General features: G+C 39.8%; 2 protein-coding genes across 4 annotated transcripts in view; one reads left to right on the top strand and one right to left on the bottom strand.

Moving 5' to 3' along the window:
* Positions 1-16712, bottom strand: part of Ssh2 (slingshot protein phosphatase 2) — a 244958-nt gene that overhangs the window by 129363 nt on the left and 98883 nt on the right. For all 3 annotated transcript variants that reach the window (XM_029483719.1, XM_021178063.2, XM_021178064.1), the window contains one exon: positions 8452-8495. In XM_029483719.1, the coding sequence (XP_029339579.1) occupies positions 8452-8495 (44 nt within the window). The remainder of the gene's footprint in view (positions 1-8451; positions 8496-16712) is intronic.
* On the top strand, positions 1815-3706 carry LOC110305903 (S-adenosylmethionine decarboxylase proenzyme 1). The gene has a single exon (XM_021178065.2). It carries the CDS (start codon positions 2125-2127, stop codon positions 3127-3129), a length of 1005 nt encoding a protein of 334 aa, XP_021033724.1. The 5' UTR covers positions 1815-2124; the 3' UTR covers positions 3130-3706.

Raw genomic sequence — 16712 nt, 5'->3', positions numbered from 1 at the left:
ATCTAAAGCAAAATCTCTTGCAATATGCTTTCCCTGGAGAACTGACTAGATTTTAAGATCTTTTTATGAACAGGATATGATAGCCTTTCATCCAGCACTGGGGAGGCAGAGGCAGGGAATCTCTGAATTTGAGGACATCTTAGTCTATGTGGTGAGTTCCAGGAAAGCCAGGGCTACACAGTGAGACCCAGCCCCCAATTCTACAAACAAACAAACAAACAAACAACAACAAAAAAACATTCCCCAAAACAGATAGAAAAAAAGAACTTTTTAAATTACATTTTTATTTTGTGCAATATGTTGGGGGGGGGCATAAGACATGGTACCCAGGTAGGAGTCAGAGAACAATGTGGGAGTCGGTGTCCTTTTGCATCATGTAGGTCCCAGGGATTGAACTCCAGTTGTGATGCTTGGAAGCAGCACTCTTCCTTATTGAGCCAGTTCATTGGCCCTAAGAAAAATATTTTCACCACTTCTATGAGGCCTACTCCACTATATAGTATTTAGCTCAAAAGATTCATCATTAATCCCAAATAGTTCAACAAAGACCATGGCCATAAACAGTCAACCAAAAAAGGCCTTCCCTTTTCACCTCTGTGATACCACTACAGTTGTATTCTACAGACCCCTCTGAAAAGCTTAGCTACTAATAAGTTTATTTTCAGTTGGTTTGTTTCAAAAACTCTGAGTCCTGTATTGTGGTCTTTCAATCTGGGTAGGGTAGGCAGACACAGGTAATCTGGTACGGGTAAGCAGCTGTAGCCTGTGGAGCTGAGGAGATGCACTGAGATTATTACCGGCCTGCCTCAGAGGAATGTGTAGGTGAAGAGCAGAGGACTGAGGAGGACGCTGGCAGGCTTTGCTTCACTTGCTTCTTTATGCCTTGTCGCTTTTAGAGGATTAATGCTCATCATGTAGCTCAATGACAGAATATTTATCTAGTATGAGGGGCCCTGGATGTAATCCCCACCATCACAAAATAAATACCCAGATATATAAACAAGAAGCACAAAACATTCTAGAGAGAAGGCTCATACTTTACCTACAAAGTATTACTCAAAGAAAACTTAATAAGAAGGGCCAGTGAAATGGCTCAGCAAGTAAAGGCACATGCTGCCAAGCTTCACAACCTGAGATCAATCTCTGGGACTCACAGAATGGAAGGAGAGAAACAGCCCAATTCTCAACAGATGTCTCTGACCTCTACATGCACAGTGTGCATTCCCTTCCCCCAGATAAGGAAGTAAATCTAGAAGCAAACAAATGAAAACTTAATAACTTAATGTGTAGTAGGACAAAATAATGAAATGCTTCCTAGAGCATTCTACATAAGTAAGGCTAGAAAGAGAATCATTCAATCATCATCTTCTATCCATAGAAGATTTGAATTTTGTAGAAAATTTCAATTTCATTATAAGCGGTTCTGTGCACAGTCAGCTAGTGGCTGATTTTACTGCTCGATCTGGAGGGTGTTCCAGGCCCTTCCCTGCAGTTTATCCCTCTTGCAAGGAATGAGGGACAGTAGGTAGTAATTATATTATTTCAATTGTTTGAGAATTTTGCTTTTCCCCATTAAGCAGACAGGATCTCACAGCCGTACTATTGTACTCAGGCTGGCCTTCAACTTCAAGGCTCAACATCTTCCTGCTTTAGCCAAATGGTTGGACTATGGGCATAGAATCCGTGACTGTCAGCTGTTTCCCCTCACCCTGAGAACAGCTCTTTCTGCTATCACTATACTGTCGCCTTTCCTCATTGTCCTGCCTCCACTAGAAAAGAAAACAAAACTAGCATTAAATTTGAGATCGGCTTACACAGTATGACCAGCGACATTAGCTAGCGCTCGATCAACTGTCTCTAACGGGAAAGCAGCGGACTACAAGAGACTGAACTGTATCTGCCTCTATTTCCAACAGACTCACGTTCAACTTTCGCTTACGAAAATAGCCGGGAAATTTTTATTAGTCCTTTTTTTTTTAAAGTTAATATAAAATTATAGCAAAAAAAAAAAGGAACCTGAACTTCAGTAACACAGTTGGAACAATCCGCAGCGGCGGCAGGAGGAGAAGAGATTTAATTCAGTTGATTTTCTGTGGTTGTTGGTTGTTCGCTACTCTCACAGTGATGGAAGCTGCACATTTTTTCGAAGGGACAGAGAAACTGCTGGAGGTCTGGTTTTCCAGACAGCAGTCCGACGCAAGCCAGGGATCTGGGGATCTTCGTACCATCCCAAGATCTGAGTGGCATGTCCTTTTGAAGGATGTGCAGTGCTCAATCATAAGTGTGACAAAGACTGACAAGCAGGAAGCTTATGTACTCACTGAGAGTAGCATGTTTGTCTCCAAGAGACGTTTCATTTTGAAGACATGTGGTACCACCCTCTTATCGAAAGCACTGGTTCCCCTGTTGAAGCTTGCTAGGGATTACAGTGGGTTTGACTCAATTCAAAGCTTCTTTTATTCTCGTAAGAATTTCATGAAGCCTTCTCACCAAGGGTANCCACACCAGAATTTCCAGGAAGAAATCGAGTTTCTTAATGCAATTTTCNCAAATGGAGCAGCATATTGTATGGGACGCATGAATTCTGACTGCTGGTACTTGTATACTTTGGATTTCCCAGAGAGCNGAGTAATCAGTCAGCCAGNTCAAACCCTGGAAATTCTGATGAGTGAGCTTGACCCAGCAGTTATGGACCAGTTCTACATGAAAGATGGTGTTACTGCAAAGGATGTCACTCGTGAGAGTGGAATTTATGACCTGATACCAGGTTCTGTCATTGATGCCACACTGTTCAATCCTTGTGGCTACTTGATGAATGGAATGAAATCGGATGGAACATATTGGACTATTCACATCACTCCAGAACCAGAATTTTCTTATGTTAGCTTTGAAACAAACCTAAGCCAGACCTCCTATGCCGACCTGATCAGGAAAGTTGTNGAAGTCTTCAAGCCAGGAAAAGTTGTGACCACCTTGTTTGTTAATCAGAGTTCTAAATGTCGCACAGTGCTTTCTTCGCCCCAGAAGATTGACGGCTTTAAACGTCTTGATTGCCAGAGTGCTATGTTCAACGATTACAATTTTGTTTTTACCAGTTTTACTAAGAAACAGCAACAACAGCAGAGTTGATTAGGAAAAATGAAGAAGAAAAACCGCAAAAAGAGAAGACACACAGGAGGTGGTGGCTGCTTTCTAGATGCTCATCCTGAGGACCGTGCTGACCATGACCACCACCTCGTAGTTGCAGAAAGCCCTAGGTGTAATGATGGTGTAATCATTTTGAAGTGTATGCATTATTATATCAAGGAGTTAGGTATCTTGCATGAATGCTCTCTTCTGTGTTTAGGTGTTCTATGCCACTCTTGCTGTGGAACTGAAGTGCATGTAGAAAAGACCTTTGACTGTATGAATCTTTACGACACTTGTGAAAATGATACAATTTGGTTTATGCACAGTGTAATATTTCTGCAGGCATCATCCAAAATTCCCCACAGACAAGGCTTTCGTCCCCATTAGATGCGGCCTCAGCTGACATCTGTGGCTGTTCTATTAAATTACTGCCAGAGTTTTTACATCCAGTTACCTCCACTGTCTAGGGCATATTCTCTACTAATGTTTCTCAAAACCGATTTGTACTTCATACAGGTGTTTTATGCAATGGCAATTAAAGTTTTTCTTCCACAAGTCGAAAAAAATTGAGATCATTTGTTCTAATACCCTTCCATTTTTCATTGTGAGCTGAATAATGATATATACAAATGTTTTGCATTGTGAAAAAGGGTTAAAGCCAATTCTACTTCTGCCTTCTAGCAAAGGAGGAACTCTACTTCAGATTTTTTTTACTTTGGAGTATATGACTCCTATAAACAATTGCCCTGGTAATAAGACCGTTCACTTCATGTTGAAGCTGCTAGATGATAAAGAGTAGTGAATACCTTCTAAAACAAAAGTCCTTCATTGAAAATTCCTACTGCTAAGTAGCTAAGAAAAGAGCTTTTAAAAATGTACACTGAGCTGCTAGATAGAGCCTCTCAGAGGGCTGCTATGCTAGGTTCCTGTCCTCAAGCACAACACAGCATCATTAATAGTTGAGACAGATGCAGATACCACAAACAAACATTGGACAGAGGTCAGGAACCCCTATGGAAGAATTAGGGAAAGGGTTGAAGGCCCTCAAGGAAATGGCAACCCCACAGGAAAACCAACAGTGACAACTAACCTGGATTCCTGGGAACTCCCAGAGACTGAGCCAAAGAGTATATACAGGCTGTTTCAAGGCTCCCTCACCCCCGCACACATGTAGCAGAGGGCTGCCATGTCTGGCCTCAGGGGGAGAGGATGCACCAAACCCTGCAAAGATTTGAGGCACCAGAGTGGGGGAATGCTGGGAGGTTGGGGAAGTGGGGGTTGGGAGAAGGGTTATCCTCTCAGAGGCGACAGGACAGGAGGAGGTTTGGGATGTTATTAATTTTAAAAAGTATAAAAACTGTACACTCTGCAGTACCTCAAGTTTTTGAGAAGACGAGGGAGACAGCTCATGGTACCTCCTGTGGTCATACACAAACACTGCTAAAAATGACAAGAGGAGCCACGGCAAGAGATACCACCAGGCTTCAGCAGGGGAGCAGCAACTTCAGTGTCGTCAGTCACAAGAGGTTATCAATAATTTAAAAACTCTAATTTTTTAAAAGCCCAAATCCTCTTCTCTCTTATATATGTGTTTTACTTCTAGTAGGAGGTCTATCTATCTGCCACCAATCTCCACACCATCTCTCCTGTTAAAAGCACAAAAAACCATTTGGCTTTTCTCTGGAAAGTTAACATCATCACTGTTCCTGAAGCAGAAGAGAGGTGGGTAAAGCACCTCAAATAACTGGGGAGAAGCTCCTCTGTAACTTTCTTCTAATTAGGAGATAATTTAAATTAAAAAATTAAAAGATCAGGATTAAACTGCCAGCTCATATTTATAATGCATTCTTCTTTGTCCTATTTCTCTCTTTTTAAATTTAAATATAATACACTCTTTAGATTAATATATCTTTAACTGGAATCATATCCAGACAAAAATGCATCTATAGTCTCTATAGATGAAAGATGTGCATTTATTGTCATAATGTTTAATAAACCCATAGAAAAGTCATGCCTCCCAACAGGCTGATAGTAAATGAAGTTGCATCTCAAAAGTAAAAAGAAAATAAGCAAATACGAGATAAGGAAAGCACGGTGAGGTACAGAGAAGAAGCCTTAAGGAGAGACTTGGCCTCAAACTGAAGGAATTAGTAGCACAGCCTCATTGTGAAGCTATCTTGTGTCCAAGGACACGAGGAGGGCCAGACTGAAACAAGACCTTGTGTATATTAGGCAAGCAAGGCCTCTGTCATTAGCTACACCCACAGGCCTACATGTTCTAGCTGTCATCAAGCTCTTTCTACCTAAATGCTTCCCTCTGCTTTATATGCCCAAAGGTGAACTTTTTGGTGTATCTTCTCATAAAAATTCTTTCTTATGTGTATTATTTATAGGAAAGATATCAACATTCTTCCTCATTCAGTAATCATTTACTGAGTGCCAGCTGCTAATTGCTGTGGGCACTAAAACAGGTCCTGTCCTCATGCAGCTCTCCAACGGGGACCAAGCATTTGCTTAAACTGCTGCAATAGATTCCTGAATAGTTTTTCTTCCATTCCTTCAGACCCTAGGACATTGCCAGACTCTCCCATGATTCTTTTCTTTTCCTTTCTTTTCTTTTCTTTTCTTTTCTTTTCTTTTCTTTTCTTTTCTTTTCTTTTCTTTTCTTTTCTTCTCTTCTCTTTTCTTTTTCCTCTTCTCTTCTCTTCTCTTCTCTTCTCTTCTCTTCTCTTCTCTTCTCTTCTCTTCTCTTCTCTTCTCTTCTCTTCTCTTTTCCCTCTTCTCTTCTCTTTTCTTTTCCTTTTTGGTTTTTTGAGGCAGGGTTTCTCTGTGCAGCCCTGGCTGTCCTAGAACTCACTCTGTAGACCAGGCTGGCCTCGAACTCAGAAATCTTCCTGCCTCTGCCTCCCAAGTGCTGGGATTAAAGGTGTGTACCACCACTGCTCGGCATATTAATGAATTATTACTAGTAACTTTAAGGCAGGTCTTTATGTTTTTTTATGACTTGACAGTTCAGTGATGTAAATAAAATATGAGAGTTTTACTTTCTCATAATTATGTGATTCTTTTGGAAGAAAAAGTATACCAGTGAATACCAAGATAATATGTAAAACTTGAGATTAACTCAGAGCTATTCAGATTGAATCTCTAAGGAAATGTAAGGATGCTTTAGACTCTTTTATAATTGTAATGAGAGTAATGTTTACAACGCTTCTGCTAAAATGTCTATTGAATTTCTATCTCTTAGCCTTATTCAAAATAGGATTTACTGCCAGATCTTCTCTAAGAAAGTGAGAAATTAAGCTTTAAGCCAAATGCATATGATAGTTATGACAAGAAAAATGTTGCCAAAAACCTCAGTTACTAAAGAAAAGGAACTATACTTTAAATTTAAGTTATAGTATGTAAGCAGTAACGAATGCCTATTAATTTTTCTTTCCTTTTCTCGTTTAGCAAACAAAGATGAATTGTACAAGACAATTGTTTTCATTTTTGTAGTTCATACATGTAAATAACATTCTTTGATCACATTCCTTCCTCTTGTTCCTGTTCCACCTCCTCTCCTGTTTGTTCCCTACCTGAGTCACATCAGATCCCAGTACAGATGGTTGTGAGCCACCATGTGGTTGCTGGGAATTGAACTCAGGACCTCTGGAAGAGCAGTCAGTGCTCTTAACTGCTGAGCCATCTCTTCAGCCTTTAATGATTTATTTTTAAAATCTAGATTCTATATGTATAGAACATGAGACAGACTTTCTGCATTTAGCTTATTTGGCTTAACATGAAGATTTCCAGTTCATGCATTTTTTCTCCGTGACATAATTTTATTCTTTTAAAAATTATTTAAAGTATGGGTACTATATATGCATGTACACATATACATGCATATATAGTACCCATACTTTAAATAAATAAATGCCAGAAGAGGGCATTGGATCCCTTTATGGATGGTTGTGGGCTACTATGTGGTTTCTGGGAACTGAATTCAGGGCCTCTGAAAGAACAGTCAGTGCTCTTAACTGCTGAGCCATCTCTCCAGCCCCTAATTCTTTATAGATGGATAAAACACTCTTTAGCAGGTTAGTTTCTCTACAATAAGCATGCTTATTATATCCATTGTATAGATTACTCATGATGGTTCATCATTTGGTTGACTTCAGAGGATAAATTTTGTTAATACTTAAAGAACTAGAACTTTCCAGACAGGGCTTCCCTATGTGGCATAGGCTAGCCTCAAACTAGCTATTTATCCAAGAATAACCTTGAACTTCTGATCATCCTACTTCCTAAGGCTTCAATTATAGGTGTAGACTGCCAGTGCCTGGCTTACACAGTGCTATGGAGTCAAATCCAGGATTTTGAGCATGCTAGGCAAGTACTCTACCAACTGAGTTACATCTCCAGCCTCCAAGAGACCTGGTGAAAACTGAGCTCAAACTAGCTTCCATATCATTGAAAAACAATCTATCATTTGAAATCTTTCTGAATTAGCAACTGGATTCTTAAAGAAGTTCCATTTATTCATTTTAAAAAGTGTTTTTCTAGTTTTAAAAATAAAAAATTAAAACATTTAAAATTGTGTGTGGGTTTTTATTTGCATGCATATCTGTGCAACATGTGAATGGCTGGTGGTACTCTCAGAGGCCAGAAGAGGGTGTTGGATCCCCTGGGACTGAGCTTGGGGACAGTTGTGAGCTGCCATGTGGGTGCTGGGAATTGAATTGGGTCCCCTGTAAGAGCAGACAATGATCTTAACCACTGAATTACCATGTGCCACATGGGTGTGGGTACCCATAGAGGACAGAAAGACCTTAGATGCCCTGGAGCTGAAATTACAGGTGGTTATGAGCTGCCCCATGTGGGTGCTAGGAACTGAACTTGGGTCCTCTGGAAAAGCAACAAGCACTCTTAAGTGCTGAGTTGGCTCTCCATCCCTGTTTGTTTTGAGACAGGGTCTGTTTCAGCCTCTCAAGTGCAGAGATTTATAGGTAGGGGACACTACACCAGGTAGCATTCATTTCCTTTCTTAGTATCAATGCAGCATCTTGTAAAACAGAAACAAACTAATCCAGCAAGACCAGAAAAGATTTAGAAGCCAGGCGTGGTGGCGCACACCTTTAATCCCAGCACTTGGGAGGCAGAGGCAAGTGGATTTCTGAGTTCGAGGCCAGCCTNGTCTACAGAATGAGTTCCAGGACAGCCAGGGCTATACAGAGAAACCCTGTCTCAAAAAACCAAAAACCAAAAACCAAAAACCAAAAAAAAAGATTTAGAAAAAAATTTAACTACATAGATGCCATAAGACAAAATGAATAAACGTACCTTCTGGGCTGTGACCGGCATTCCTCCTCCCCACTGTCGGCCTCCTATATAAACAGAAATTGAAAAAAATTAAAATGGTTTCCTAACCAATGCAATTTTACTAATAAGCCTTTTAGTTAGAGATAGGTCATTCATACTGATCTGTATTTAAACTAAATTTTCTTCACAAAAAATTATTTGTACTAAATGAGACTGATAACGCTAAAATTTGTTTCTGGAAGAAATATCTGTAATAGTTTACAAACAAATTTTACTGAAAACAAAGTGCTACTTATTAAAACAATTAATTTCTGAAAACCAACCAAATATATTCTGTATTATTATGCTACTTTAAAATTAGTTCTCATTACTACCAACAACATCACCAAAATGACCTATGATTCTGACCACGAAGAACAACCTAAGTAATTAACAACCTTTCCAAGTGCCCACAGAAATCACCAGTGCCATCATCATAATGGGTGCCCACTTCCTGAGCATGTGCAATGTGCCAGACACTATGTATGACACATTAAGTACATTTCCTTTTGTTGTTGTTTTTACTGTTTTGTTTTCTTGAGACAGGGTTTCTCTATGTAGCCCTGGCTGTCCTGGAACTTGCTCTGTAGACCAGGCTAGCCTTGAACTCACAGAAATCTGACTGCCTCTGTATCCAGAGCACTGGGATTAAAGGTGCACTTCACCATGCCTGACCTTACTACTTTCTTAAAGGGGACAGAGAAGACCAAAGAATCAAGGCCTTTTAACTACAAAGCTGGTAAACTCATAGAGAGTTTGGCAGTTTGCATGGGGCCTGTAAGGGTCTGCACCAGATGAGGTCCTAGGGCTGAAAGGAGATGCAGACACATGCCTCCACCCCCCACAGTGACATACTTCCTCCAACAAGGCCTACCCTACTCTAACAAGGCCACACTGCCTTATAGTGTCACATACCATGGGCCAAGCATATTCAAACCACCACACTTAGTTTCTGAATTCCTAAAGATAATATCTCCAACTGATAGCTACTTGGAAATAAAAAATAATTTTCTCTAAGGGAGTCTCAGTGAGGAACAAATTACTCTTATTTATGCCTTAGTCTAGCAGTTGATGGCCAACACAAAAACAAACTCAATCACATCTTTGGAGGTTCTATGGCTTATAATGTTAAGTTTGGGATATTTTTTTTTGCAGGTCCTTTGCATATATGTTATGGCTTCTTGTTTTGGGTATGTATGGAATTCCTATGTGTGCAAATGTGTGTATCTCTGCATCTATATGTGTTTCTTACATTTTTTCCTTGGTCCTTTTTCTTGTTTGGTTTGGTTGTTTTGCCATATTCCAATTTGTTTGTTTTTGATCTATTTTATTATTATTTTCTAGATGTCTTATTTTCTAGCAAGACAAAAAGGGTATGGATACAAATGGGAAGGAAAGTGGGGAGAAACAGAGTGGGGAGGGGAAACTAATCAGAATATACTGTATGAGAAGGATCTATTTTCAATAAAAGTAAAAAACAAACAAACAAAGGATTGATGGAGTATATTCATCATGGTTTAGAACATGTAACAGGATAAATGAATGTAATTAGAAACATGGACTCAGGGCTGGTGAGATGGTTTAGTGAGTTAAGGGCCTTCCCCCTAAGCCTGACAGCAAGAGCTGGTGGAAGATGAGAACTGACTCTTGCAAGTTGTCATCTGATTGCCACATATGTGCTGTGGCATACATTCACACACACACACATATACACTATAAATAATTATGCTGTGTTAATAGTAAACTGTAGGTTTTCTGTGGCACATTAAATAATAGGGTCTTAACTCATGGAAACTTAGCCTCAATAAGTATTTTATCAATAAAGAAAGCAAAACTCAGACGAAAGGATGGACTATCCAGAGACTACCCCACCTGGGGATCCATCCCATAATCAGCCACCAAACCCAAACACTATTGCATATGCCAGCAAGATTTTGCTGAAGGGACCCTGATATAGCTGTCTCATATGAGGCTATGCCAGTGCCTGGCAAATACAGAAGTGGATGCTCACAGTCATCTATAGGATGGAACACAGCCCCCACCCCCCCCCCAATGGAGAAGCTAGAGAAAGCACCCAGGGAGCTGAAGGGGTCTGCAACCCTATAGGTGGAACAACAATATGAACTAACCAGTACCCCCAGAGCTCGTGTCTCTAGCTACATATGTGGCAGAAGATGGCCTAGTCGGCCATCATTGGGAAGAGAGGCCCCTTGGTATTACAAACTTTATATGCCCCAGTACAGGGGAACGCCAGGGCCAAGAAGTGGGAGTGGGTGGGGAGGGGAGCAGGGCAGGGGGAGGGTATAGGGAACTTTCAGGATAGCATTTGAAATGTAAATAAAGAAAATATCTAATAAAAAAAAATAAGAAAAGAAAGCAAAAATCAGACTGGAGAGATGGCTCGGCAGTTAAGAGCACTCACTGCTCTTCCAGAGGTCCTGAGTTCAATTCCCAGCAACCACATGGTGGCTCACAACCATCTGTCATGAGATCTGATGCCCTCTTCTGGTGTGTCTGAAGATAGTGACAGTGTTCTCACATACATAAAATAAGTAACTCTTAAAAAGAAAAAAAAGAAAGAAAGTAAAACTCATAGAAGGGAAATAGTGAAAGCAAAATTCACAAAAGGAAATAGTTGTCCAAGGAAACTCAAAGGGTGATGCTTTACTTAAAACTACCAGTATACTCCTTTGTGCTTTGAAAACTATCATTTACCTATTCTTAACCTACACAGGTTACTATAACATGTAGACCTTCAGAGAGACAAGGATATTGATGATGGAAAAATTAAGAAAGATGATAGAATTAATGATACCCTGAGGATTTTTTTCCTTTTCATTTCCTTCTTAATTTTAATATTTGTTCTGTTACCACTTTTGCCCAATTTGGAAACACAGAAGCAGTAAGAGAAAAATAATCTTAAATAATGTGTGTACTGTTTGCCAGTAAGCAGCCTACATTTTGCAGTTTATGCAGTCATCCATCCCACTCACCTCTTCATTATCCACCGCCATTCCTGGGCATTCATGGTCAACTCTTACCTGTTATTCCTATGCTATTTTAAATATTGATCTTACTTTAATCGTTGCTAATATTTCTGATAGAAAAGGAGCACTGCAGAGATTCTGCTCCTAAAAGGAAGTTCAGGGTGTCCTAGTGCATGACAACCTTTGCTATAGAATAGGTTTTAGGGTCAGAAGATATTATCTTTAGGAATTCAGAAATAAAGTGTGGTGGTTTGAATATGCTTGGCCCATGGGATGTGACACTATAAGGCAGTGTGGCCTTGTTAGAGTAGGGTAGGCCTTGTTGGAAGAAGTATGTCACTGTGTGGGGTGGGCTTTCAAACACTCCTTCTAGCTGCCTGGAATACAATCTTCCTGGTAGCTTTCACATCAAGATGTAGAACTTTGAGCTTTGTCTCCAACACCATGTCTGCCTAGACGCGGTCATGCTTCTTGTCATGATGATAATGGATAGAACCTCTGAAACTGTGAGCAAGCCCCAATTAAATGTTTGCCTTTATAAGAGTTGCCTTGGTTATGGTGTCTCTTCATAGCAGTGGAAACCCTAAGACAAAAAGATGTTAAAATAGAAAAGAACTAGCTTTTTGAATTAACTCACAGAACCTGGAAAGCTTACAAAAATTTAAATGAAGAGTCATGTGGTGGCACACACCCTTTATCCCAGCATTCAGGAGGCACAGGTAGGTGGAGCCTTAGACCTTGCTAGCCAGTCTAGCAAACCAGTAAGCTTCAGGTTCAGTGAGGGACCCAGTCTCAAAATAAGGTGGAGAAGTGATAAGATTTCTAGGTCAAATCTGGCCACCACATACACACACACACAAGTATATGGAGATACACATACTCACAGATAAAAATATACCCAAAGAGCTTAATAAATAAAAATGGTTTCTTGGGATATAATCTAAGAAATAGTGCTTCCTTATTATTATTGATAAAAATCCCTCAAATTCTGATATATTCCTCACATTTTTATCATATGAAATAGTACATAATGAAGAATACTTTAACATACTTAAGTAATGAGGAAAAGTAGTAAAGGGAACATTTCCACTAAAGAGCTGGAATAGTACCCATACCTTGTATTCTTATTTATTTCCCATTTATATCTTCCTCCATGTTGCAACTATCGTGGTAAAGCTTATAATTTTCTTATTTTTCATTCAATTGTATTGTAAGATTATCTCAAACACATAGAAAAGTTGATATGCCTTAAAGTAAACCTGTGTATTCAATCTTTATTTTTACTAAATACATTTTTTCTCACTTGTTTCTTTATTTATTCAACCTGGTCATCCATCAATCCATTCTTTTTCTTTTCACTTTTATTGAGATTTGGTCTGTCTAAAGTCTTGCTGACCTAGCAAGCATAAGCATCAGATTTAATCACCTACCTTGTCACACACCTTGTTACTGAAAAAAAAATGACAAATAACCTACTTGTTCTGAACATTAAAAATTAACAGAAGGCTGGAGGGACTGCTAAACTTGTTACTCTTAGGACCAGGCATAGGACCCAAGGCTTGGTTCCCAGCACCCACATGATGGCTCATAATCATCTGTAAAGTCCAGTTCCAGAGGACCTGGCACCCTCTTCTGATCTCTAAAGGAACCAAGCACACATGGGATGTATATTTATACATACATGCAGTCAAAGCACTCATATACATAAAATATAGTTTTTTTAATACCAGGAGAAAAGTGTAGGATAACTTTTAGTTTTGTTGTGGGCAAAATAACTTGATACAGAAGAAAGAGAGCTAATCAATTAAATGATCATCTTACACACACACACACACACTCACACACTCATGACATTTTATTTTCAGAGCTCTATTGTTAAGCAGATTTTATTTAAAATGTGTGATGATTTCTTGATAAAAAAAATGATCAGGAAACAATATGGTAGGTGATTCTAGATGTGCATTCAACTATAGATTGAAAGACTTATGTATTCTTACCAACCTGTCTAATACTTGCACATAAAAATAGGTCACTGTAATGTGGTTAATTTCCATTGACTGGATTTAGAATAATCCAGAAGACACATTTTTGGGCATTTCTGTGACAGTGTTTATAGAGATACTTAATTAAGGAGGAAGGACTCAACCTAAATGGGGTAGCGTCCTCCCATGGGGTGGGATCTAAGACTGAGTAAGAGGAAGGAGAAATCCTGATAAGCATCAGTATTTGTCTCTTTTTACAGCCTCACTAGGATAACTCAAGCAGCTGCTGCAAGCTCCTGCTACTAAAGAGCCACCACACCCTTGCCACCATGATGGACAGTATTCCCTTTAAAACTGTGAGTTGCTTTCTGTCACAGCAATAAGAAAGGTAACTAACACAGTCTGGGAAAAGTGTAAGCACCCAAGCCTCATTTGCAGAGACGCAGGCTGTGAAAAACAATGGGTGGTTCAAAGCGTAAGCAATAGTTTCCCAGAATTCCTTTTAGTTTCCATATGTTCCAATATTGTATATTCACTTATTATTCTCCTGACTTGTTCCTGCTCTTATATCACCATGGATGACCCTTCTTCCCTGTTGTATATTCTTCACCAGTGTTGTGGTACTCTGTATTGTGTCTCTGTCCTTCACCTACCTAAGGCATTCTCTAATTGGCTTTAGTAAAAATCTGGTGGTCAACTAGTTGGGTAAGAAGTGGAAGGTAGGACTTCCTGGGAGGGAGAAAAGAAACTCTGGGAGGAAGAAGGCAGAAACCCTTTACACCAGGACATGGGAGGAGACAGATATGATCACAGGCCTAGAAAGTGTAACTCATCACCCTCTGGCTGGCTGGGGCTAGGTAGTTAGTTTAACTTAAGTGAGCTAGTTGAGAGTGTACCCAGCCAAGGCCTAAGGCTTTGAAATATTAAAAGGTCTCTGTGTGGTTATTTGGGAAAAAACTGGTTAGGGAATAATTTCCACTGCATTAATTTCCACCACTAATCAATATATACAGAATATAATAATCATTTAATCTTCACACCAGTCTTCAAAGCTGGTTTCTTTTGTGTTTGTGTTTGTGTGTGTGTGTGTGTGGGTGTTTCTAGACAGCGTTTCTCTGTGTAGCCCTGGCTGTCCTGGAACTCACTCTGTAGACCAGGCTGGCCTCGAACTCAGAAATCCGCCTGCCTCTGCCTCTCAAGTGCTGGGATTAAAGGTGTGCACCACCACTGCCTGGCTCAAAGCTGGTTTCAAATGGCAGACATTAATGCTATTTCTTCTATCACCTGGAAATATCTGTTTCCCTCCAATTCTAGCTTTACTCTAGCACCATCCAGTTCTGTTTCTAGGTTATGAGTGGGTTCTTCATTTATCATTCACCATTGAACTGTAAGGTTTCTTCTTCTTCTTCTTCTTCTTTTTTTTTTCTAGGTCAAGAACCATGCCTAATCCCACCTGTCATCACAGTGCCCTAGGTACAAGATGGGACTAGAGGAAGAGGCAAAATCAAGTGGCTGTAGTGATTAACTAGTTAGATTTGTTATAGGCAAACACTTAAAACCAACTGGTTATACATTTCCAGCAAGTAAGGACTATGTATTTGCAACCTGTTAGCTTTTAACAAGTTTGAAGAACTTTGCTATGTTGCTTGTTTTTTTCAGGAGGTGACTTGGGCCCTAAGGCTTTCCTTTTGGCTAAGCAAACAATTTTACTTGTTTTTATTTCTGTATGCATACATTCAATATCAACTCACCAGTTTTCTAGCCAGTAAACAAGACTGATCCTTAACCTTGGATATTTCACATTGTAACTCAGGGAGAAAGTTCTATTAAAAATGTTAATTGCCTCACTTGGACCAAAGCAAAGTTGGACAGTATAGCATAGAAGCATCAGAGGAAGAAACAACTCTAAGATTGGAAAATGCTTTAGCTAAGTTAACTTTTACGTTGGGCTTCAACTAGAGAGTTTTGTCAAGTAGTAAAAGCAGACTTATTTCAGGCAGAGGCACAAAGAACAGAAAATGTTACAGGCTATCTGATCACACTGTGAACCTCAAGATTGTGTTATTTACTGAAGGAAAAAAAAGACCTGTTTTTAGTCATGATATGGCTCAGCATTAGCACATAACTAATTTGTCTGGCAGGAATACAGACTTACCCTTAATCCCAAACAATGAAGATAAATTTAGTTTGTAGAAAGAAGCACCCATGTTTGAAAGTGATATCTAATTGGTGGCAGACAAAGTGATTAATCAGAGAAAGATCTGACCGAATAGGATCTGCCCAACTCTCAAAAGGAGAGAGGAAAGGGAAGCTACTTAAGTGCGCAGTGCAGAGAGAGAGGAAGGAGAAAGGAGGCAGTTTTACCAGGACAGTTATAAAGAGAGGTTTCAGAGGGGGAACATGGTAGACACAGATGAAGACAGAACAAACCAGAGAATAAGAAGCCAAAAGATCAGACTATACTGCCAAAGTGTGTATTGTACAAAACAGAGCAATTCAGGAGAAGCTGAGAGAAGCCAGATTGAATCGATTAATGTGAAGCCAAGTTCTGAGCCAGGAACAGATGAGTTGACTAGCCAGCCAGAGTTCAGAAGGACCTAGAAAGGGTGAGCTTATTTAGCAGTGACAACATTTTAGGCTTAGATAAGATTGTATGGAGGCTAGAGGCTTCTAGGACTAGGCCTAGGTTAGCAGACAAAGGCAGTAAAAATAAGAGATGACAATTACTACAGGAGAATATAAGTTACTTTTATAAGAGTAAGTGGAAACAAGTTTCACATTTGAGGAGCATTGAGTAGTTGTGCATTGCTGGGACAAAGGTAGAATTGGGGGTTAAAGCTATCAAGTAGTCTTGTTGTTATGGTTCCACAATGCTAGGTATCCTACCATGACAGCTCTATAGCCGGGAAACTGGATTATCCATTAACTAGATATGATAGATATAACTGATCAGTTTTCTCTGCCCTTGACAATAAACTAATAATGGGGGGGGGTGGTTAGGGGTGTCAGGGAAAAAAACCAATAGTGGCCTTTTAAGAGGAAGTGTGCACTTTGGAACTAAAGATAGTGCTGTGCTTCTGGTCTATGGAAGCAGGAGGATGTAAAGGCACTGTGACAACTATACTGGTTGTCACATGGCTGGATTTAAAGGTGTCTAGAGGGCTGGTGAGATGGCTCAGTGGGTAAGAGCACCCGACTGCTCTTCCGAAGGTCCGGAGTTCAAATCCCAGCAACCACATGGTGGCTCACAACCATCCGTAACAAGATCTGACTC

The sequence above is a fragment of the Mus caroli genome, chromosome 11 (assembly GCF_900094665.2).
Source record: "Mus caroli chromosome 11, CAROLI_EIJ_v1.1, whole genome shotgun sequence".
Lineage (NCBI taxonomy): Eukaryota > Metazoa > Chordata > Mammalia > Rodentia > Muridae > Mus > Mus caroli.
This window is presented reverse-complemented; position numbering and strand designations above follow the sequence as displayed.